Genomic DNA, 26,241 nt, shown 5'->3' on the forward strand with positions numbered 1-26,241 from the left:
GTTTTAACTTAAGGAATGTGGAAACAATTGTTCTAGTCCTAAAGTTATGACTAGATCAATGATTTTGACCAGTTAATTTCCATTTCTGCAGTTTCCGAACTTTCTAAGTGATATCTGTATTGCAATGAAAATGTTCCTGTTGTGAAAAGTTGGTTCCCTTCTGGTCGTCTACCAACTTTCTGCCGTTAATTGCAGTCTTCTCAAGTAACTGGCTGGATCATCATGGATCCCATTCACTGCCAATTGTGTGCACATAACTACACTATCCTGTTATGCATATGGAGGGCTGATGAGCTGACCCTCTGTATTTGAGAGGCAGGTTTCAAGGCAGAAGAGTCTCCAAACTCTGTGTGGGCCTCAGGTGTTGGTTCCTGAAGCCCCACCCACAGAATGCTCTGAAGACCTTTGTTGGCTCACCATTGACAAAATCCCTTGGAACTGTTTTAAATGTCCCCAATAGAGATTTTTAAAAGAAAATAACAGAAAACTGCAGTTGCCTGACATCTGAAGTAAAAATAGAAAATTAACACTTAACAGGTCAGGCAGCATCTATGGAAAAAGAAACAAGTAATGTTTCAGGTTGGAGATGATTTGCCAGTGATTTAAAAAAAAGGTAATTTTATCTTGCAGAGAAGGTGATGGGAAAGATGGATAGGACTATGGGAATATCTGTGAGAGGGTGAGATCAGGTCAAATGGGTTAGTAGGACATTAAAGGGTGATTATGTTTGTTCCTGTTGTGTTTTGCTAATCACAGGGCTGTGGGACATGTCCAGCAGAACAGGCTGTACTAATGGAGAGAGGAATATTGAGACTTGCAGAAGGAATAGCCAGTTCTGATGTAAACAGGAAAAGAGGCTTACCTAAAGATAGAGAACTTGATATTGAGTCTAAGGCATTGTTACTCAAGCTTGCATAGTGCCTCATTATAACAATGCAGGTGACCATAGGCAGATAGGTCAGAACAGGAGTGGGATTGAGAATTAAAGTGGCAGGCAACAGTTAGCCCAGGGGTTGCTCCTGTGGACTGAATGCAGATGCTTTGCAAAGCCATTACCCAATCTGCAGTTGGCTTTCCCAATGTAGAGGAGACCACATTGTGAACATCAAATGCAGTACACTAGATTGGAAGAAGTGAAGTGAATCATTGCTTCACTTGGAAAGACTGTTTGGTCCCTGGATTGGGGAAGGTAAGAGGTGAAAGGACAAGTGTGATATCTCCTGTGGTTACATGGGAAACTGCCATGAGATGGGAAGTGGTCGATAGGGACAGAAGAGCAGATCAGGGAGTCGTGAATGGAATGGACCCTTCAAAATTCTGAAAGGGGAGGAGAATATGTGTCAAGTAATGGGATCTGGAGCTGGTGAAAATTGCAAAGGATGATCTGTTGAATGCAGAAGCTGGTGAGGTGGAACGTGACTGTAAAGGGGAATCCATGGTTCTTCCTGATGCAGTTTGGGAGATTGCCATGGTCTGGAGGTAGGTATAAGGAGGTAGGTACTGAAGGCTTGGCCTCTGTGAGACAGAGAATTTTAAAAACTGTTCAAATAGATTGCTATAATTTAAAAAAACAGTAAAAAAAAAGTTAAGTTTAATTAAAATCATCTTAAAAATAAAGTAGTATAATCACTTGCCTTCACTTGCCTTTCCTCAGACATGCAAGTGAGTTAGGTAACGTTTCCTATTCTAGCCAACACTGCACTCTGCTCAGCACACCACTAATCCATTACTGGACTCAGTGGAGTGGGAGATCAGTTGAGCCAGGATGTGTCCTCCAGCTCATCTTAGTCATTTGCACTTGACCATACACATATGGAAGTCTGAAATGACCTGAACCACAGACTGTATTGGCTGATGGGTCCGACAGATAAACTCAGAGGGTTCCTTTACACAGCTGCTGCAGTGATTCTGTGTGAAGAGCAAGATGGAAAAATCTCAGAAAGAGTGATTCAAAATAAGAAGAAACGTTGTTCTGATGAGCAACAGACTGTCCAATGACTACCACTTTTGGTGTCAGAACATAAATAGTGCTTGTGAAAAGACCAAAAAGACCAATGCTTACAAAAAAAAGAGTAATCCCTCTGACTGGTTAGCTCATATGGATGGAGCTTTGATTTGTTAGACTGAATCTTAGTCAAGTAATTCAGGATATAAGAAGCATTTGTGGTACTTTAAAAAATTCAGGCCAGCCTTATAGATCAGTAATATGTTCCAATCATGTGTATTTTTACTGCTCAATATTCACATAATAACACAGAATAGGATTCATTATATAAATCTGACAATTCAAATTAAATTTTGACACTCAGTGAAATAATAGAAATCAGTGAAGCCAAATGAGAAAATAGTGTTTGGATTTCAATTCTTTACAGTTTTTAGCAGGGTGACAGGTCAGAATCAGGATAAATAATTTAATTTTGCTGTATGTGTAATTAAAAAAATCTTTTTGTTTCTTACAAGTACATGAATATATTCTAAATTTTCAAGTGATTGTTACAGACACATTTTTGGCAACTTGCAAAGTGAATTGTTGACGTTATGAGCCTGGCCATGCAAGTCCACACCTAAAACAAAGTCCTATTAGAGACTATTTGATTTGAATTTTGAGAACTGGCAGCTTGGAAAGAATGCTGATTGAATGTTATTGTTAGTTTATTGAGATGAATGTGCAAGGAAATGCTAGTCTGGATTAGTTGAATGTAATACTTTGTTGAGCTGAATATTTATTGGCATACTACATGGTGACATAAGTGCTTAGAGAATTGTTAGAATGTGAATGTTAGGATGAAGATCCTAATGTTCACAGATACAATTACAAAGAATGGCATGGAAATTATGTCTTGGAAACAATGTATATAGTCTAACCACTCTTTATGTGTTTATTATCCATGTGAATGGTAATCTTTCTCAGCCTCATGTTTTTGCATTGCTTTCCCTTATACCTAGTTCATAGCCCCATGCCTAGAAATTCATTGCACGTAAATGTGCTAAAATTGCACTGTGCAGGTGTATCCATGCCATTTTTTTTTGAGTGCAGTCAGGGAATGCACTTAATACCCTTTGGCATTGACATTTTCAATATTTTGCATATTAGCATATTCTGAGTAAAGGTAATTCCAGGAGTTCCTGACCATCTGCTGAAGCTAACCTGCATTAATTGATGACTGACCACAGAATACATCTACTGCTGGAAGTTATTGTGCAATTGGGGAGCTCTTTCACTGCTGCCAATTTTGAGATCCTGGTGGATGAGGAGGACACCTGCATGTTAAGTGATGCCAAAAGCCAGCAGGAGCAAAATGATATAATGGTGGCCAGAGAACCTGGTGCCAGAAGGAAGTCAAATTCTGGTTGAGTAAATGGCAGGGACTTTAGGATCATTGATGTACAGAGGGACATCAAGTCCAGAGCTTGCAGAAAGTAGTAACACAGGTGGATGGAGTAGTGAAGATGGCATTTGGTATGCTTTCCTTTAAAGGCCAGTGCATTGAATAGGAGTTGGTATGTCATGTTGCAGCTGTACAAAACATTGGTTAGACTGCACTTAGAGTATGCTGTACACTTCTGGTTGCCACACAATAGGAAGGGCATGGTAGCGAAAGAGAGAATGAGGAAGAGATTAACCAAGATGATGCCTGGAATGGAGAGCTGCAGTTACAAGGAGAGATTGGATATTCTTACTAGAATGTAGGAGGCTGAGGGGTGACCTTATGGAGGTTTATAAAATTATGAGAGACATAGATAGGATAGATAGATTCTTTTTCCTTGGGCAGGGGAATCTAGAACTAGAGGGCATAGGTTTAAGGTGAAAGGGGAGAAATTTAAAGGAGATCGGAGGGGCGGTGGTTATCTGGTACATGCTGCCAGAGGAGATGGTAGGGGCAGATACAATTACAATGTTTACAAGGCATTTGGACAGGTACTTGGATAGGACAGGAGTAGAGGGATACAGGCCAAATGCAGGCAAATGGGATTAGTATAGATGGGCATCACAGTCAACTCAGACAACTTGGGCTGAAAGAGCCTGTTTATGCACTTCTAAGGAGTGCCTCAGGGACCTGATCCCAGTTACACAAGAAATGTATTGACTTTGCATGCAGTGAAAATTAGTAGAAACTGCAACAAAACTTAAATACTAACAACTGTACTCACAACAATTTTACACAAACACCTCACACCTTAAACACATTTCCAACTGTTCAACCGTGGGAGGCATATTATACATACCCATTGGAAAACATTTATTAACACACTTGCTGCCAAACTGTAAGCAATTGCAGATGGCAGCTGTGTCCACCAGATCATTTATTTTCCAGTATGAGAGGTGTGGCCATCTCCAAGTCAAGGTTTGAACCGACTATAATGTGGTATTTGTTTTAACCATTGCAGCACAGCTAGAAGCCACCCAATCTATGAGCTGGATTCCAATTTGGCAGAATTTTCGAAGTCAATACACTTCAGTTATGTACAAGTTAGTAGATATTTCAGTTAGCTGTGCCCTCCATGTAGTTCTGTAGGGTATAAATCAAGTATCCTATTTTAGATTGAGGTAGTTATGAACCCATCAATGCCATCTCAGTAGTGACCAAGCTGCAGCTGTTCATGACAAGATGGTGCAATCCAGAGCTGGGCCACCTAGGATCATGGCTATCCTTCAGAACTATCTGGACCTTCCTGCAATTTCCACCAAGGAGCACTGCATATGAGATACAGAATAGTTAGAAGCATGCAGAAGGGAATGCACAGATGTGATTATCCACCCTTGGTCTTGATTCAGTGTATGAAAATGTTTTGCATATTGGTACATGGTTCTGGCATTCATGATTTTTGTAGCAGAGGTCACTGAGAAGATCAGTAACCAAGTAAAGGCAACACAGTAGCAGTGTTAACATGAGATTCGGTTTTCTCTTTACTCATTGTCATCCCCAGGTGAGGGACTTTACTGAATGGTTCCCACATTTTGTTCATCTTTATTTAGTGGTGGTAAGCTGTGTTCTAAACCTGCAGTGATGGTCGTAGTGAAGCTACTCCAGTATTGCTGCTAAGTGAGAGCTCAGTCACGGGAAATGAACACGTATGCCAGAGAGGCAGATATATTTCCAACCGAGAATTTTTTGTGACTTGGACTTATTTTGCAGGTGTTAAAATGCACAGGCAATAATCACCCTTTTCTTTTGAGATGCTCTAGGAGAAAGTTGCTTGTGACAGGAAGCTTTCATGAATTTCTGCCTTCCTATTTGGAAAATGCCACACATTTTCGAATTGCATCGGTATTGGACTGCAGTGAAAGTTCAGGGCAGTGCATGGCAGTGATTTGCAGCGCTACTTCATATAGGCTGAGCTGGAGCATTGATTAATGTGTTTGGAGCTGCAGGTACAGAGGCACAGTCTTTGGAGCTGCAGAAAACAGTTTCAGTAACTTTGGGCCTTACAGATAGTGGAAAAACTTCACAATGTTAGAAATTGAGTCCAGCACATCTGCATAGACAGCACAACTGTAATTATCAATATGTTGATGGGGGAGAGAGCAGTAGTAATACCACCTGAAGTTCAAAGGGAAATAGTGAAACAGTTGATCACTGGCAGGCACAAGTGTAGTAAAGTCATATTGCATTCCGACATGAACTAAGCTGGTAGAATGTTGTCCTCAAATGAATCTCAATCTACAAAGCACTTCTGGAAGCATGCATAGAGTGAGGCTTGTAATTGTGGGCTTAATTTTCTTCTACTCATGCTGTTGTTGTGTGCAGTGTTTAGACTGTGCTCCAATATATCACATAAGCAAGAAATTTAGATGCTGGAAATCTGAAATCAAAACAAATGCTGTATATATCCACCAGCATCTGCAGGCAGAGAAGTATTTCAGGCCAATGACTTTTCATAAGAGCTCTGCCACTCTGATGCCCAGATTATGCAACATGCAGCAAACAATGACAAAGCATGAAGCCCTTTCTTGAGATTATTACAAGATGCCCCCTGATTGGGGCATGCAGCATAATCACATCTTGAGGATCCCATTTTCACTCCCTCCTACGTTCCATGTGGCCTCATGACTGTGGTTATAATTGCACTCTTTAGCACTGCCAGGAGGCTGTGCAAGAATCATCCTTAAAGAGCTAACCATTGATTTCCTCACAGCAGACCTTCTGACAACTAATGCCTCATTGGAATGTCGCATGCGGTCATGCACAATCTGGATATTCAGGCATTGTTGGCCTTTAGATTTAAAAAGAGTTTGGGTTCAAGTTCAGAGCACCACTCCCTGCAGTCTGTGCATATCCTATGGGAACACAGCTCAATCAGCTCTCTACTTAACGAGAAGGAGAAAAATTCCCTTAGTCTTGAATAAAGATCATCTATGATGTCCATTTTGAATAAAGCCCAAGATATTCACCTGGAATAAAGAGCTTCCATGGTTTCTTTTATGTAGGTGTGTGCTATAAAAAGCAGTATGTTACATGTGTTAGCTATCACATAGAATAATTTGGAGAGGATGGCACTGTATTTTATTTCCATTGACAAAGCTGTCCAGGAATGAGTATGTGGCTGGATCTCTGCATGCAGAAAATGGCAAATCTCTGTCACCACTGGTTGTGAAAGTCCCAGCCACTGGAGGAATTGCCCCAGGTCAAGTTAAAGTGAAGATGTATGGGGGCTGACCTTCCTGTCCAGGACACTTTTGCCCTTGCTGCTGTAGCCTCCTGCAAGGGTCATCTTGACTTTCGCCCCTTTTTCACCACCTCTTGATTTCCTGAATGTGCATTGGAATTCATGTCATGGCTGCACGTTCTTCATGAATTGTGTATGTGTATACCATACTTAAAAGTCTATAATCCACTATGTAATACTATTAAGTCCCAATAACATTTAGCATTTAATTTTATGCTACAATTCAGCCATTTAGCATTTAAAAACAAGTTATGCAATTGAAATATATGCCCTTATCTCTGTCCCCATGTTCAATCACTTCATAATAAACACAGTTTCGAATTATAAAACCATAGAAACATACATCACAGAATCGAGCTCTATTGGCTTACCTTGTCCATGCCGACTGTAATGCCCATCTACACTAATCCCATTTGCCCACATTAGACCTGTATCCCTCTACTCCTACCCTACCAGTGTTCCTATTTAAACATTATAATTGTTTCTGCCTCTACCACTTCCTCTGGCAGCTCATTCCCAGATAATCACCACTCTCTCTGTGAAAAACTTACCCCTCAGATCTTCTTTAAATATCTCCCCTCGTACCTTAAACCTGTGTCCTCAAGTTCTAGACTCCCCTCCCCTCTGAAAAGGATCCTATCTATCCCATCTCTGCCCCTCATAATTTTATAAACCACCTTTAATTTTCCTTTGTTCCAATTAAAGCAAATTCAAGAGTATATAATTCCTGTACCAGACAGCACGTTGGAATGGAAAAGCTGAATGTTTATAGTAATGCTTAATTGGTAAAGAGTTTTTTAATGAATAATGCTGGGATTAAAATATTTATGCAAAGGTTACATATAAAATATTGTTAAGATTTTAGAACACATTTTATAAATTACAGAATTTGTTGTTTGAGAAGAAACAATGTCCTATGCGCCATATTACACAACTTGATAGAGAAATCAAATGTCACTGCCCTTTGTGGTTGTATTCTATATTCCATTGTACCTTAATGTACCTTTTCAACAAACTCAAATGGTAAATATCAAGAATGAAATATGATGGTTACAATATAATCAAGTTCTTACTCCCTCCAGCATGGATCGCAAGGTAGGCTTTGCATATTTTTGTTTCTAGAAGCAGTGTGCATCAGACAGCTTGATCCCTGGTGTGAGGGTATGTGCCCTTGGACTACATCGTGGAAGCCAGCACCATGCAGTCCATGGGCATATACACTTGCCTCAAGGCTTTGTTCATCACCTGCATCACTTCGCTGCATCGTTGGAACCAGATAATTCACTGACATCCCTGAATTACTACAAGATCCACTGATGGCACTTCTCTCCTCTTTCTACAGGGCTTCATAGGCCCACCAGGGTTAATGGGGCCTTCGGGGGCAAATGGAAAGCAAGTGAGTCTTTCATTTTCTCTCTCTCTCTCTCTCTCTCTCTCAAATATAAACAAGTAACATCCATAATCCATTACATTTATGTTAAAAAATCTTTATCTTAGAGTTTTCTGAAAAGAAACTCATCCATAATCTGTTGTTGTATTATTATTGTGATTACCCGTGCACAACACAACTTTCAATCCTATTTTCACATAGGTTGGTTTTTCACCATGGTATATGACCTGTATGTTGCTTCCCTATTACTTAGTGTAAGGTAAATATCTCCACCAAGACCAAGATGGTGTAGGATCAGAGAATAAGAAGGCATAGAATATGAGGAGTTTAACTGAATGATAGGCTTACTTCTTTGATAGACTACATTAAATTTCCATCATCACATGTGCTTTTGGCTCAATCACAGTCAGGTAAGATCATTTTACAAAACTTAATCCTTTTATAGTGGTTGCCAGATGTCTGTTTAAGGACAAGAATTGGCTGTTGTCTAAGCTTCTCTTGCTTTCCACTTTATGGAGATAACTCTCTTCCTGTACCGCTGAATCTATCCTTGCTCAGTGAACCTGGGGTTTTTTTTTACTACTATTTGCCAAATGATGCTGACAGTGGTATTGCAATATTACAAAACAGTTTCCATTTGTATATAACCTTCTAAGTAGCAAAGCATCTACTCTCGAGAGTTTAACATAACAAAAAATTGACACTGAGCCAGGTAAGGAGATGCTAGTGCAGAAGATTAAAAGCTTGGTGAATGAAGAGATTTTAAGGAGGTTCTAAAATGAGGAGATTTTAAGGAGGTTAAAGGAGGAAAGAGATGCAGAAGCAGAGTCTTTTAGGGAGTGGAGAGAATTCCGGAACTGAGACCCATGGTATTTGAAGGCATGTGGGCATCCAAAGTCAAGCAATTAAATTTGGAGACTATCAAGATGCCAGAATTTGAGCAGGGCAAATACCTCTGAGGACTACAGAGCTGGAGATTATAAAGGTTAACGAGAAAAGGGACCATGCAGGGATTTGAAAACAGGGATATGTATTTAAAATTTGAAGTATTGCTTAGTCAAGAGCCAGTGTTGGTCAGCAAGCAGACGGGTATTTGGAGATTCAGATGATGTGAGTTAGGGTGCAGACAGTAAAGGTAAGACCCAGCGTAAGTGAATATGGTGAATACGTGGCTATCAAGTAGTTATTAACACTTGTCCAGTGTGTTCTTACAATTGACAAACCAACAATATGTTAACCCTCCCATGTCCAAACAAAACTGCAGTATTATTAGAAAACCATATATCTAATAATCTCCCATGTAACCTAAAAGCAGAAAGCTGCAGGTGCTGGAAATCTGGGTTAAAAACAGAAAATGCCAGAAATACAGTAAAACTCTCTTAATCTGGCACACTCGGGATTTTGGTGGTGTCGGACTGACAGATCGATTACACAGTTGGATATAATTCTAATTAATACCCTAACAGACTTTTAAATTGGTTTGTTTTTGGATATTACATGGTAGTATAATAAATTTTTCAATGAACCCAGTAAGTCTGAAAGGGAACGCAGGAAACTGACTCCAGTGAGTTAAAGGGAGTGCTGGAATTGGGGCTCCCATGTGTTAGAAGAAACATGGGATTCAGGGCCCCAGCATGTTAAAGAGAATGTGGGAACCAAGGCCCTGGTGTGTTAAAGGGAATGCAGAAAGTGGGGTCTTGCTCTGTTAAGGGGAGTGCAGGAACTGGGGCCCTGATGTATTAAGGGGAGTGCAGGAACTGGGGCCCCAGTCTGTTAATTGGAGTGTGTGAACTGAGGCCCTGGTATGTTAAAAGGAGTGCAGGAACCAGGGCCCTGGTGTATTAAAAGGAGTGCAGTAATCAGCACCCTGTGAGCCTGATGCTGAACCACCTGGCTTTCCAAACAATCAGGTAGCAGATTATTGGAATTTTACTGTACTCAGCTGGCATCAACCTAAACAGTTAAATTATTTCTTTTTCCATGGATGCTGCCTGACATGCTGAGTATATCCAGCATTTTCTATTTTGATTTCAAACCTTCCATGACAGCTAGCATCTACAATACATAAGGGTTCCAATGAAAGAAGTAATTCATCACTGAATATCGAACCAGAAGGCGCAGGAGTCCTCCTACTGACCTCACATTTAACCCCCTTCCCATTTATCATTGCATCCAGCCTTATGTTTTCCTGTCTCTCGAATTTCTCTCCACCACGTAACTGACCCCAACTTCCGATCCTCGGAAGTTGAGCAATCATTTTGCCTTTCCCTGTTAATCCTGCTCATTCCTGAGCACAGTGGTCCCTCCTTGATGGGAGCATTATTATCATATACCTTCTTTGGTCTCCCAGGGCATCTTCAATGTTGTAATGAAGTCCAATGTACATATTTAGTGTGCAGAGGACCAAATTTCTGGGCCCTCATCTTCTTTTAACACTTATTAGGTGACCATATCTTTTGATGCATATAATAATTATTGCATAGTGGTTCAACATTTGGGAGAGCTGGTAAATTTTAAAAGTAAAAAGATTTCTTTGTGCCTGTAATCAGACTGTCCCATTATTGAGCTATAGTCAAGAAGATTAAGATATCTTTGAAAGGTTCTCTTAAGATCCTGTGCTCCTTACTGAATAGAGCTTTATCCATCAGATAAGTTGAGAATTGATTGCACTTGCCACCTCAGGAAACAAATTCATGGATCCAGAGAATAAAATTTGCAAACAGCGTGCAAAATGAAGCAAGGCTCTGAATTAGCTTCAAAAGACTGTATAAGTGTACATGTCAGTGAAATCATCTCATTGGAATTTTCAAATTAATGTACTTGGGACTTCAGCTAGACTGACACACTCTGGGTTGTTTCCAAGATCTTGTCCCAAATTTGTTGTGCAAACATTACAGTTAAACTATGATAAACTGATATCTGATTGGAAATCCCAATGGTTCGGCATCTGGCCCACCAGGTGATGATTGCTGCACTCCCTTCTGACTCACTGGGAAAATCTGCCAATCCAGCACCACCAAAGTCCCAAATTTGCTGGATTGTGAATGTACTGTATTTATTTTATTGTTCTCAAGGAGTTGAATGAAGCCATCTGGGGACTATTATATTCACATTCAAGGAATTTAGTGCATAACAAGGAAAACTAGGCAATTGTCCCTGTAGTTGTTCGGCAAAACATTTGTTACTTATCCTTTATCCATTACCATTGTCGTATCACTTATCTTTACTGATAGTTCTGAGTATGTTTGTTAAAGGAGCAAGAAGTGTAATGTTAACAGCTTAATTTTTGTATCTAGGTGCTTCCTAAAGGCATATTCCACAATACAGTAAACTTTCGAGAAGAAAGATAATTCATTGAACTCTAAAACAAAAATGAAAAATGCTGGAAATACTCTGGTCAGGAACCCTTTCATCAGAACTGACCTGAAACATTGATTCTGTTTTGTGTTCCAGCCTAACCTGCTGAGTATTTCCAACAATTTCTGTTTTTGTTTTAGATTTCCAGTTTTTTTTCAATTTTCTCTCATGTATTCCATTTCATGTCACAGCTTACACATATAATGACTATTACAATGTATTTGATTAAATATATTTTGCAATATGTTTTATTTAAGATATGTTTTAAAATGAGTTACAGATTTTCATTAGGGTATTGGTAGTGTGCACGAAAACTGATTGTTTTTGGAAGAATCTAATCATAGAGTGTATATATAGCGCACTCTGCCTGTGATGCCATGCACTGGCATCACATCCATCCATGAAAAAAGGAAGGCCTTGACTGTTGATAAACATGTGTAGGTAGCCAAACTAAGGCAATCTTTTACATTTTGAAGTTAAGCATTTAGATGACTAAATATTACATTGCACAGTCTGATTTTTATTTCTTATTTTTGCAGGGCATGCCAGGAGAACCAGGGAAGAGGGGCAAGATGGGTAGGCCGGTAAAGATTTTCTCCATTTTTCTCAGCTGTTCCATCTGAAATACAAAATGTCCAAGATAACAATTAAAATAAAAAAATACATTTACAGAAGGAATTAAGGGATGAAAGAGGAAAGGAAAATTGCACTGAGAAATTACATATGGTTATTTTATGTAGATACTCCATGACCTTTTTAATATTTAAGTAACCAATAATTTCTTCCTCAAGGTACAAAGTGTCAATTATTATGATTCACTTTGTAAGTCTTAATCAAGCTTTTGAGGTCAAATGAATGATGTAATTTCAGGACCATGTTAATTACATTGACTGTAGGGCTGAATGATTCAGTGTTTTAACATGTGCAAACTTTTGGCACATATCCTTTATAAACGAAACTACAGGGGCTAGAGATAAGCTGATATAAAACATAAGTATATAGTACTTTACAAAGCAGCCTTTGTAGGAATAAAATCCCAATAAGAAACCAAGACATTTTTATGGTTTCAATAGTAAATCTGTGCAAAGCTACACTTACATTTGCAAATATATATTTTTCTTGGATAGGGATTATGGTTGAATGGGAATTCAACTTTTGGAATGCAATGAATGGATCAGAACTTTTGCATAATAGGAATGGAATATACATCTGTGTTGTAGAGGGAAGGTATGGGAATTGAACATTGGAAGACTCTATGCTTTGTTCAAGCATTTGTTTGTATCAATTCAAATTTATTGCAAGAAATTTTAAATTCCTAATTATGAGCATTGTCACTGAGCTTTTCAGTTTCTGAACTGAAGCATGTAGATTCTTTATTCATTTCATCCTCAGTGTGTTTCTAATCCAATATGAGCTGTGACTGATTCATAAGTTAAATATTGATTTATTGTTATTGATAATTGAAACATATGCAAAAATATAAGATGCCTAGGTACAAAAAAAACTAAACAAAAATTGTGATCCAACATTAAATGTGTAATGGACACAGGGGTGAAGACATTTGGGGAATAATGCAAAATGGCAGTAGTGAATTGGCAGTCATTTGCTTTGTAACAAAAGTTGAGCACACTGCCAATTCTTGGGCACTGAACAGCTTTTTAACTAATTGATGAATTCTGCAACAGAAAAGTACATCAGTGGCTTGAAGTAACTGCTGGCCACTGTTTTTCAATTAACAATTTAAGTAATTATGTATGCACCAAAACAGATCTGTTATTTCAATTACCTACTTGTCAATTGATTAATGTTGTATTCACCAATGTTGTGACCAGTGCCTGTGGGTTTGAGAATTTGGACAAAGTATAACTGAAACCTGCCCATTCCTACCAGAATGAGCAAAAACAAGCAGTTCCAATTTGGGAACATGGTCAGTTTTGTTGGCAGGGACTTGGTTTGGACAAAGGTTGTTGATTTAACATAAAAGATTCCAGATATTCTGGGTGTAATGTGATTAATGCAATAAATATTTTGCAATGTATTGCACTATTTGATTTCATTGCACCCAGAATGCTTTGTTGTATTAGGCAGACATCATGTGGAAATTCCAGGCAATAGCATATTATAATATGTGCAGAGTGTGAGTCTGGTATTCTTCACCAGCACTGTACAAGTAACTGCAGCCTGTGCTAGAAATCAATTGCTGCATTGATATAAATAGAAGGCAGTAGTTATACTTACAGTTGAATTGCAAAGAAAAAAGAAATATAAGAATACAATAAGGTGAGATGGTCATGTGGGAGGATTTTCATGTAGAACATAAACAAAAACATTGAACAGTTGAGACAATTGGCTTGCTTTAGTGTTCTATCTTCTAAGCATCTGCTCTTAAACCCACAGTACTTACGTTGCTACAGATACAACAGACTAAGTGTTCATGCAAGTGGAGCATAATAAATGTGCAGTACAGGTTCTCACTCAGGTTGGGCACAGTGCCTCCATGTTACAGATCCCTTCCAGTATTGTATAAAGTCTGACTCTGGTAATGATGTACAGCTACTGATCAGTTTTGATAGAGTACAATATCTACCCAGTATTGATGTTTAAAGGTAGATTCTCCTGCCATTTGAGTATAAAAGTTAATTTAAAAATAGTGGCATTCATGATCACTATTTTGTTGTGTAGTAAATACAGTTGTGGAAGATAATGAATCGTGATTGCATATTTTCAAATGTTTTAAATAATATATTTCTTACAAAATAGATAAAACAAATGGATTGGGAGGCTAAATAGTTCTTTTCTTGCCTATATCTTATTACTAGGTTAATTCATAGAAGATGCAGTAAAAGCTCAGTCTAAGTCAAGTACAATTAGTGCATGATAGAAGCTTGATAATGATAAAATGTAATAAATTCTCAGTATAGTTTCAGTTTTCAGACAGATGCAGTGCAACAGCTACACCAGTATAAGAATGATAATAAAATGTATAAAATTACAGGAAATGGATTTTCATTATGAGCTGGAGGTACAAAAGTTGGCACACAGATGTGAAAAGAAGCACCTAAGGCCTTATAATGGAACAGTGGCAGACTCTCACACCTCTCGTTCCTGGGTTGGATAATTCTTTTCACTTCGTCCCTATCTAACCCTCAAAATTGCTTTCTAGCAAGTCACTACTATGGTAGAAGCAGCTCATTCTTTCGTTTTCCTTCAATATTGGGCTTCAGTAGAGTACCAGGCAAGGGTTGAGCTTCACCATATAGGTGTAGGGAATGTACTCTGTGCTCCATATGATAAAATGTTGGAGCCTTAAACTCTTAAGAGTTCATTAAAAGATCTTAACACAATGTGCAATTTCTTGGAATTCTGATGCAGGTAAATAAACTAACATAATGGCCATCAACATTTTGTACTTTATAAACCAGTAGAGTACAAAAAAGGAAGAAATAGTAATGCATTTATACTAAAGGTGGGGTGCTGTGCCAACTGCGTGGTTTAATTAGTTGCAATCATTCAGTGATTCCTTGCTTATATAACTTGTGTACTTTGTGAAGGTAGTGAATCACCCAAATCAATCACAATCACCAATGAAGTGAAGCAGAGCTGTGCATTGGTTCCAAATCATTTCAGTATGATGTTCTCTGCAATGCTTACAAGATGCCTTTCATGAAAGTGACACTTGGATTAACTTCAGATACCAGATTGACAGCAAGCTTTTCATTTTAAGATTACAGATGAAGTTATATGAAGCAGTTGTTTATTAATATCTATTTGCATTCTGATAACTTTGGTCTCACAATCAACATCAAGAAGATAGAAGTGAAGCACCATCCTGCTTCAGGAAAATATAAGGTAGAGCTTCATAATGGCCTTCATAACAGCCAAATCTTTCAGACGTTGGACAAGTTCAACTACCTTTGCAGTACACTGTCAAGTGAGGATGAGATCAATGATGGAATTCTTAAAGCAGGTTTAGTTTTAGGTGGATCAAATGCAGATGCTGTGGACACATAAACATCAGTCATCAAACAGGACTGAAGGTATAAAATGATTGTTTTTCCAACCCTGATGTATAGATGCAAAACCCAAAAAGTGTATAGAGGCGATAGCGTAAAGCTGTACACTTATCAAAGGGTTTTTTGAGAAAACTGCTAAGGATAAAATTGTAGATTAGGTGGGCAGGCCAAATCACCAGAATGTCACTTAAGCAGCTACAGAAGAAAAACTTTTATAGAGGGCGAACAGAGAAAGTGCACACAAGGAGGCCTGAAGAAACATTTCAAGGACTTCCTCAAGTGATTCTTGAAACCTTTCAGTGTTAACCCAGAGTCTTGAGAGGATCTTGCTCATGAATATCCCATCCAGCAAAACCTTGTCGACAGCATGTAGAACTGCTGTGGTAGAGCAGAAATATAACCAATGTAAATCCTGTAATAGTAGCATGCATGCTGATAATCATGCAAGCCAAAGCATTTTGTCTTGCTCAGTGTGCCACCAACAGTTCAATGCCACTAATGTTTACAGAAATCAGACTAATCAATTATTTCATTGGTCATCTTCCAACTCGAAGCACAATAAGAAACAGACAACTGTGTTAATCTATATTGGACTGTTCTTCCCACAGATTGCCAAGAATGATGTTTATGGATTGCTTTAACAAACATGTACCCATCATGTCATACTTTCTGACATTCCCTTTGAGCCTCCTAAATCTAAAAATTACTTCCAGCGAGGGATCTGCTAGTGAGGCAGGTTTATCTGTCTATGTACTTGGCAGCAATTTGTGAATTCTCTTGATGGATGCAAGTTCTTTTCTGTTAATACTCTCTCTCGTACCTTATAATTAACAGAAACATTTGTGGATCTTGCATTAGCTGAAAGAATGCAATTTAGCAAGAAGACAAACAAAAAGCACTGAATTATTACTTATAAATATGTCTCACTGGAATTTTTAGGAAGACTGTTACATATGCCATTTTGAAGACGTTCATGTTTGCAAGTGATGTGCTCAGATACGCATATTCTTTGAAGATCTATGACGTGTTATTTTAATTATAAATTATACTATATTTGCACTACTTAAATCTTGTATGGAAAAAGGAAGATCAATTTAAACAATAGATATTAGGGGATCTGGCGTAAAGGTTTTCATCTATGATATTTGAAAATCAAAAAGGGGTAATTCCCTAATCCAGACTTCTCTAGCTGTTGAGATGCAGAAATTTTAGGATAAGGTAGTAAAGATTGCTTATCAGACAGAGCTGAACAAAGAGCTAAACATTGCAGAAAGCCCAGAAGTACAAGTGCAGGGTAAAATTAAGAAGGAAATAGAAAGATATGGAAGGTGCATGTGAAGACATTGGCAAGTAAACTAGAGAAAAAAAAGTTTGTAAATACATAAAGGAAAAGAGGATAACAAAAGGGTCTTTTGGAGACCAAAAGGTTAATTTGACTTTAGAGACAGAAGACGTGTATGTCTCTAAATGAATACGTTGCATCAGTTTTCATGGATGACACAGAGATTACTTACTTATTATGGTGTGAGGCCATTGAGCGTAACAGATCCATGCTGACTCCCAGAAGAACAATTTCATCAGCCCCATTCTCCCTCCTTATTTACCTGTACCTCTGCAGCTCTATTTCATGCACATCAACTTCCTAATGATTGATTAATCTACCAGCGTATCTGTGGGATGTGGAAGTAATCTAGAACTCTGGGCAAAAACTCACGCAGTAATGGGGAGAGTGTACAAACTTCACACACACAGCACCTAGGGTCAAGATAAAGCCCATGTCCCTGGAGCTGTGTGGTGGCAGCAATAGATAAGATATAAGATATTTATTTATTAATCACATGTACATTGAAAGACACAGTGAAGTGCATCTTTTTGCATTACTGAGAATGTGCTGGGGGCAGTCCACAAGTGTCGCCACCCTTCTGGCGCCAACATAGCATGCCCACAGCTCCTAACCTGTTCGTCTTTGGGATGTGGGAGGAAACCGGAGCACCCGGAAGAAACACACGCAGACATGGGGAGAATGTACAAACTCCTTACAGACAGCAGAGGAATTGAACCTGGGTTACTGGTGCTGTATTAGCATTAGGCTAACCGCTACAATGCCCCCATAATATTTGCATTAAGTATGAAAATGTGAATCTTGGAGATCATTAATATAGAGAAAGGGCATATATATTGAGGGTGTTGGCATCCTTTACAGTGGATAAATTGCCTTGCCCTAATTGTCTTTTATAGTTACCGTACAGTGAAAAGTGCCTTAATGTTCTGTAGACATAAGATTAAAATACTGTAATTTACAATAGTCAGTGTTAATCCATAGTTGTTAAGTGTATCCACTTACCACGCCAGAACTGCTAAATGCGTTTGCTTCTGACATTCCAGAAATAATCCATTAGTCACTAAAAGCTTTTCAGATTAAACAAATCGGGATTTTTTTAAATCATCTGATTTCTTTAAAACACTATACACTTTGTTACTATTATTTTTTGTGTGAAATAACCAATAGGCATGAACATTGAACGTTAACTGACTATTTCATCATCTGGTACATTAGAGCTGAGTTCAATTCAGTTCTTAACCAATATTTTATTGTAATGAGAATAAGGAAGCTTTACTGTGCCTCTCCCTTTCTTCCCCTATACCAAGTCTTTTGCCCTGAGACCAGGAATCAGAACTGGTATCTAAAGAAAGATGTGACTACATACCACACAATTTGGCCATCAGGTTAAAATCTTAGGAAACAGCTTTTTGACTGTGACAGATCCTCAGTAAAGGTGCTTTCTGTTCAAATCTTTGACCTCACTGTTTAACAGAAGAAAAACTAGCATTAGTTTGGATGGAAGGTTTTCTTTTTGTTCTTTTGTGTAAGAGTAAGAGAGAATCATAGATACAATACCTTCTTTCTCCTACATATATCCCTGCAGAAGGACATTATGCAGATATTTTTACTTCAAGGAGATATTGGCAAAAGTTCTTTTCTTTTATCTGCACAAAGAGCATTTTCAAACAGTCCTTGAATTTGTTGTTAAATTTGGTCCTCACCCAGGGAGAACTCAATCCTATTTTTGGATGAAAATAACACAGAGGTGGAAGAATGCCAGGATTTCCTGGACTCATTTTCTGGCAGCCGAATGTTACTCTTTCCTCTATTAGGCATGTGCCACAGGGAAAAAAATACCAAATGGGAAGAGGCAGAAAAGGAATAATGAAAAGGCCTGAAATAGAGAATATTAAAATTGAGTAAATAATTAGGATTAATGAAATAATAACAAAGACATTAAAAAATGTAAATGACAAGAGAATATTTAATCTTGAAATGAAATACATTGAACATTGGGAAAATGGAATTAATGAAATGGAAATGAAATAAATGCCTTTAAATAGTTAGCAATTAATTTCCTTTGAAACCTAGGAAGATTTAAGTTAGATCAGAATCCTTATTGCAGTCCTTATCCAAGTATAACATACCAGAGGGTAAAAAAAGCTACAAGTGCTAGAAATCTGAAATAAAAATGGAAATCACTTGATTACAGCAAATGGGATAACACCTGAAATAAAGATAGCCCAATAGATGTCATCTTGTAGTACCACACTACAAGATGTGCAGATTGGAGAATTAAAATGATCTCTGACTCATGCTCCATTTGAATGTCTTCCACTCATAACTCACGGTCACAGAATTTCCCTAATACGTGTTTTTCTCTAAATAGACCCGCCAGTTGGCCGAGTCTGTTTAAAGAAAAACACATATTAGGGTATTCCCAGTATTTTTCCCATTTTGGCAAAAATAATTACTTTTAATCACCTACAATGCATGATTAAAAAATAAACCAAGCATGCAGTGTCTTAAAAACATATTTTGTTACGCTCCATTAATTATTCCAAATAAATAAAATTATAAAGTGTTTCAATTTAACAAACACAACTGCCTTACTAGATCTTATGAGTAAAATCATAAGACTATCCAGACAGTACACATACCAAAGATAGAGGGAAACTGAAATGAAAACGGAAACTTCTGGAAATAGAAGATCAGACATTCTCTGTGGAGAGAGAAATAATTAACATTTCAGGTTGTTAAACTTTAATTACAACTGGAAAAAAATTAGAGGAGAATAGATTTTAAGATGTGCATCTATTGTGGTTGGAAGAGTGAGTGGTCAGGGAAAGGTTTAAAAATTATAGGTTGGAGGAGGATTTGGGTTGGTGGGTGGGCTGAGACTGCTGGAGAGGCAAGTCATTGGTTTGGTTAGCAGTCATAGTGATATCTGAGTGAGAGTAAAGCTGGAGAACAGTGCAGCAGGGTGATGACTGGGTTGGGGGGTGTCAGCCTGGATGTCAATGAGGGAAATCAATAAGGTGTATATATCAGATTCGACACAGGTCAGGACAGAGGTCGTTGGGAAAGAAAAGGGGTTGGGATGAAGATTGGTTTGTTTCAGCTGGAGATCAGCTTTGGGGCATTCAGGCTGAGATCATTTTGTGGTGGTAGCATTGAAGACATTTGTTGGGTGGCTTGGCTGAAGATTGGTTGTAGATGGTAGAGATAGGGGTTAGCAGTGAGAATGAGTATTAGCCTGGAGCTATAGGTCATTGGAGATGAGTCTAGTAGTAATCACAATCAGTGTCTTTTTCAGGATATTGCACAGTAAGCTAGTGGGATACTGCAGGGATCAGTGCTTGGGCCTCAGCTATTCATAATAGATAACGATGACTTGGATGTAACATTTTGAAGTTTGCCAATAATGCTGAGTGGGATTAGGAATTGTGAGGAGGTTGCAAGGAGGCTTTCAGACAACTTAGACTGACTGAGTGGCAAAAAAAAGGCAGTCATATTATAACATGGATAAATCAGAAGTTACTCACTTTGGTTGGAAAAACACCAATGCAAGGTATTATTACAATATTGTTAGATTGAGAAGTGTACAAGAGGAATTTGGGTGACTTTTTACTCCAGTCATTGAGAGCAGGTGAAGCACGCAGTGAGCCTTTAATAAGGTGCATGTATTTAGTTGACTGGAGCTGCTTTAGTGTGTAAAAAAAACATTGTTTTTCAGTCTGACTGATTAAAATCAGTGCAGCTTTCCAAATTAAGTTTTCAGATCCTTCTGCAAAACTATGTAATTACATCATCTAATTACATAGAAAGGATAACATTGCCTTTGATAGTCTGCATATATTTGTAGCTAGAGTTGTTTTTATTGGGAGATTGACAATGAGAGCTTTTAGTGCTTGTTCTACAATGACAAATCTGCCACAGGTTAGAAGCTAGATTTAATAGCACACACACTGAAAGGCAACTCCTGGACAATTCCCAAATTAACTTGCTTTCTGGTTGTCAGAGTTTAGTTTATGAACAAAATGTTTAAAAAATGTTTGCTTCCTTTGAGAAAAGAAATTGTGCTGCAACTTAATTTACGGTTATAAGTACAAGGAAGGTTATCTGAATTGTTCCATGTAAAATATGTGCTGATCTGACACTAGAATACATGGATAGTACTTCGTACAATACTTTTGTAAAATGTAGGTGTGTGAATTGAACTTTAGCATGAGCCCCATAAAGAGAATGCCACTTATGCTTATTAGTAGCACAAGGTTGATGAGTTTACTCTTACTTAAAGCAACAACTTTAATGTAATCTAGCTATGTGTATGTGTTCCTCAGAGCTAAACTACAATGTTTAAAAAAAATTTGTATTTCAGTTTAACATGGTACATTGTCCAAGAATTGTCTTGGTTTTGTGCTGATAAAATGTTTCTCCTATTTGCAGGGATTTCCAGGAAATTTTGGGGAAAGGGGAACGCCAGGCGCAGATGGAAGTCCAGTAAGTTCACATATGTGCTATATCATATAGGTAGAACAGTTTCTTTTCTTTTTCCAATTTCAACCATGTAGCCTCTCCATATGGATGCTTATTTGGTTGGGCCATATCTTGTAAAGAGATGTCAGATTCTCCTTTGTTTCAAGATTTACTTCTTACATAATATTTTCTTGTGTAAGTGATTACTAACTAAACTGATTTGATTTCACTTAGTCTGAGAGTATACAATTGTTATTTTAGTTTTAAATTTTTTGTTACTTTTATTTGAGTTCTATGCATACCTTACGGTGTTTCCAGGTGTAGGAAATATTAATAATTGAGGAGATTGTGTTTCCTTTCTTTGACAAAGGAGTCATTGATGAGAGTACATGTGTTAAGGCAAGTGGTTTCTGGGTGGTGCAGACTTTATTTGATACATTGTTAATATTGTTATAACTTTTTTTATTAACTTCAGACTGAGTGCTTGCACATCTAAATTTTCAATTTATAGATCTAACTAACATTACAACGTTGCTTTTGAATGTTTTTTATTATAAATGTCCATTTGACTAATTCCATCACAAATGCATTCTTAAATATAATTTTGTATGACAATCAAGTACTTGTTTGGGATTTTTTTTTAACATGTTAGTCATATATTGTAACGGCATTGACCAGGCTGCGTTGCAAGTCAGTGTAGCCACTGTGCAAATTTAAATTCAATCAGTCTTTGGTGTGCTGAAGCCACTTGTTGTTTCCCATCACCTAAGTATTCTCCAGGCGTTATACTAATAGCATCCTGTGATTTAAAAAATAAATAACTTGAGAGCAATGTCTAGTGATATATGGGTATCTGACCCTATTTCCCCCCGGGAAAAGCTCAGCTAGAAATTAAGCATTAGCTATGTAAACTCACAGCAATTGCAGATGCCAGAAATCAGAAACAAAATTAGAAATTTCTAGAGGTACTCAGCATGTCAGACAGCATCAATGGAGAGAAAAACACTGTTAACATTTAAGTTTGTTGACTTTTCAACATTACTGGCAGTGTAAAGTTATATTTGCAGTAGTGATTTATGAAATAATTTTTATAGTATTGTGATTATTTTTACATAAATTCAAGTATGTATCACCCATGAATAAATAGTAATCTTTGTTATTCTGCAAGACAATATATATTTTAATTACTATTTTGATGCTGAAATGCCCTCCATTATTATGGCTGTGAACCATATTTTTCTTGCTGATAAATATGAAATGCCAATAGAAACTGTTCTGGAGATTCCTTTTCAGAAGTGCATATTTTAAAATTGCCAAGCATATGGGAACACAGTTTATTTTAAGGCTATGATAATATCAGTTTGCTCTGCATTGGATCAGCAGTTAATGCACCTTGGTCACCACAGTACTGAGGTGAACCATGTCACAAAACACAGTGTATATGACAGTGAGATTTTACAAAATGGTGCTGGGGTTCAGAGACCATAAGACACTATAAAGATTCCCAGCAGCCACCATCCCATGCACATTGATATCTACAATAGAGCTAGCTGACCAGACAAAGGAAAGTGAAATATGTACATAATGAAATTCATAACTTCCAAACAAAGTGCTGGATCATTTACAGGGACTAAATCAGGAAATATATGTGATTTTCCACAGTTTGAAAAAATACAACGGAGTGGGAGCCCAATGTATATTTTCAGTGTGCACAGAGCATTGAAGCAGTATTTCCTGGTGTCCAAATCATCAACAGTTTCCTACTAGTTCATGAAGAGCAATAAGGAGAGTTAACCATTTGAAAGTCATGCCTATCCTTAAATTTACTGTCTTAGCACTTTTGAGACAAGTCTCAGGCCTCTATGTCCTGGGGATTGTAGCCGAGGGTAGGAGAATGGGGGATATGCTTAATTGGGGGTCAGGATGGGTCAGACCTTTACTGTATGTATGGGCATAGAACATTACAGCACAGTACAGGCCCTTTGGCCCACGATGTTGTGCTGACATTTTACCCTGCTCTAAGATCTATTTAACCCTTCCGCCCCCACCCCCCCCCCCCAACATAGCCCTCCATTTTTCTATAATTCATGTGGCTTTCTAAGAGTCTCTTAAACGTCCCTAATGTATCTGCCCCCATAACCTCTGCTGGCAGTGTGTTCCATGCACCCACCACTCTCTCTGTAAAAAAAAACTTAACTCTGACATTCCCCTTATACCTTCCTCCTACCACCTTAAAATCATGCCCCCCTTGTGTTAGCCATTTTCACCCTGGGAAAAAGTCTCTGACTGTCTACTCAATCTATGCCCCTTATCATCTTGTACACCTCTGTCAAGTCACCTCTCATCCTCCTTATCTCCAAAGAGAAAAGCCCAAGCTCACTCAACCTATACTCATAAGACATGCTGTCCAATCCAGGCAGCATCCTGGTAAATCTCCTCTGTACTGTCTCTAAAGCTTCCACATCCTTCCTATAATGAGGCGACCAGACTGAACACAATACTCCAAGTGTGGTCTAACCAGAGTTCTTTAGAGCTGCAACACTACCCCACAGTTCTTGAACTCAATACCCCGATTCATGAAGGCCAACATACCATATGCCTTCTTAACAACCCTATCGGCTTGCGCAACAACCTTGATGGATCTGTGGATGTGGACCCCAAGATCCCCCTGTTCCTCCTACACTGCTGAGAGTCCTGCCATTAACCTTGTATTCTGCCTTCAAACTCGATCTTCCAAAGTGCATCACTTCACACTTTTCTGGGTTGAACTCCATCTGCCACTTCTCAGCCCTGCTCTGCATCCTATCAATGTCCTGTTGTGATCTACAGCAACCTTCTACACTATTCACAACACCACCAACCTTCGAGTCATCAGTAAACTTACTAACCCACCCCTCCACATCCTTGTCCAAGTCATTTATAAAGATCACAAAGAACAGGAGTCCCAGACCAGTTCCCTGTGGAACACCACTGGTCACCGATCTCCAGTCAGAATACGGTCCATCTTACCACCACCCTCTGTCTTCTATGAGTGAGCCAATTCTGAATCCACACAGCCAAGTTTCCCTGTATCCCATGCCTCCTGAAATGATGGGGATTTGTGATTGGGGCCTAGGGAGAGAGTTTGATTGAGAGGGAAACTTTAGAGTACTGGTGTTTTGGTCAGGATTCGGGGGAGGGGGGGTGGAAAGTTAATCAGGAGTTGAGGGCAAGTGTAGGTAGAGGGACTTGGCTCATTCAAGGTTCCCTTGGAAAGACCAACAACTGTTGATTACTTGTTGCTCCAGTTGAATGCATGTGAAATTACACAATGAAAGTATGCCAATCATGATACAAGGGAAATATCCAATCAAATTTCCAGTGAAGTGTTAATCATGACAAAAAAATTGCAGCTGCCACTTTGTCACTTACTGATCCACATTGGGGGTTCAGTAGTGTAGTGGTTAAGTTATTGGACTAGCAGTCATAATTCTGGACCATTGAATCAGAGAAATGAGTTTGAATTTCACAATGGCAGCTGGGGAATTTAAAGCCAAGTAATTAAATAAAACTGAATTTTGAAAACAAAAGCTGGTTTCAAAAACAGTAACCATGAAGCTACCAGGTGTTGTTAAAAATCCATCTGGTTCACTAAAGTCCTTCAGAGAAGGAAATCTGCCATGTTTTACTGCTATGGCCTAGATGTGACTACACACCCAACACAGTGGTTGATTCTTAACTGTTTTCTCAGTTCTGGGTCATTCGCAGGGCTATTTAGGAACGGATAATAAATGCTAGCTTGGCAGCAACAACAAATCTTGTTAACAAATAAATTTTAAAAATGAATTCCATTGCACTGACTGAAACAGCTTAATGTATAAGCTAATATTTTTGTACAGAAAGTGAGCCTTATATTGTGAAATAGTGCATTTGTCTCATTGATTTTCTTGGTTGGTCTGGTTTCTAGTCAGTGGTAGCCTCAAAGTGCTAAACACTGGTAGCAATGATGATGCTGTTGAAAATAAAAGGGAGATATTTAGACTGTCTCTTGGAGATATCCATTGCCAAGAAATTCTGAATGCTATTTGTCACTCATCAGAGCAAGCCTGAATGCCATCTGGACCTTGCTGCTTGTACTTTCTTTATTCATTCAAGGGATGTGGGCTTTGCAGCCTGAGCCAGCACTTAATTGCCCATCCATAGTTGCCGTTGGTGTACTGCCTTCTTGAACCACTGCAGTCCTTGAAGTGTGGGTATACCCATAATGTTGTGACAGAGAAACTTCCAGGATTTTGACCCAATGACAGTGAAGGAATGGTGATATATTTCTAAGTCAGGGTGGTGTATGGCTTGGAGGGCAACTTCCAGGTGGTGGTGTTCCAATGCTTTTGCTTCCTGTTCTTCGAGCTGGTAGAGGTCGTGGGTTTGGAAGGTGCTGTCTAAGGAGTCTTGGTGAGTTGCTGCAGTGCATCCAGTAAATGGTACAAACTGCTACTACTGAGTGTCGGTGGTGGGGTTGGTGAATTTTTGTGGATGGGGTGCCTATCAAGCAGGATGCTATATCCTGTATGGTGTTGAGTTTCTTGAGTGTTGTTGAAGCTGCACTCATCCAGGCAAGTGGACAGCATTCTATCACACTCCTAACTTGAGCCCTGTAGATGGTGGACAGGCTTTGGGGAGTCAGTTGATGAGTTACTTGCTGCAGGATTCCTAACCTCTGACCTGCTCTTGCAGCTACATTGTATACATGGCTACTCCAGTTCTGTTTCTGGTCAATGGTAACCCCCAGGATATTGATAGTGGGGGATTCAGTGATGGTAATGCCATTGAATGGCAGGAGGTGATAGCTGGGTTTTCTCTTGTTGGAGATCATCATTGCCTTGCACTTGTGTGGCGCAAATGTTACTTGCTGCCTATCAGGCCAGGCCTGGATATTGGCCAGGTCTTGCTGCATTTGGTTGTGAATCGCTTCCTTATTTGAGAAGTCACGAATGGTGCTGAACATTGTGCAATTATCAATGAACATCCCT

General features: G+C 38.6%; 1 protein-coding gene across 1 annotated transcript in view; it reads left to right on the top strand.

The window, feature by feature from the left end:
* Nucleotides 1-26,241, top strand: part of col27a1b (collagen, type XXVII, alpha 1b) — a 425,030-nt gene that overhangs the window by 149,978 nt on the left and 248,811 nt on the right. Inside the window, exons 11-13 of the mRNA XM_052036787.1 lie at nucleotides 8,012-8,065; nucleotides 11,956-12,000; nucleotides 21,203-21,256. Of these exons, the coding sequence (XP_051892747.1) occupies nucleotides 8,012-8,065; nucleotides 11,956-12,000; nucleotides 21,203-21,256 (153 nt within the window). The remainder of the gene's footprint in view (nucleotides 1-8,011; nucleotides 8,066-11,955; nucleotides 12,001-21,202; nucleotides 21,257-26,241) is intronic.

Source organism: Pristis pectinata, chromosome 23, assembly GCF_009764475.1.
Source record: "Pristis pectinata isolate sPriPec2 chromosome 23, sPriPec2.1.pri, whole genome shotgun sequence".
Taxonomy (NCBI): domain Eukaryota; kingdom Metazoa; phylum Chordata; class Chondrichthyes; order Rhinopristiformes; family Pristidae; genus Pristis; species Pristis pectinata.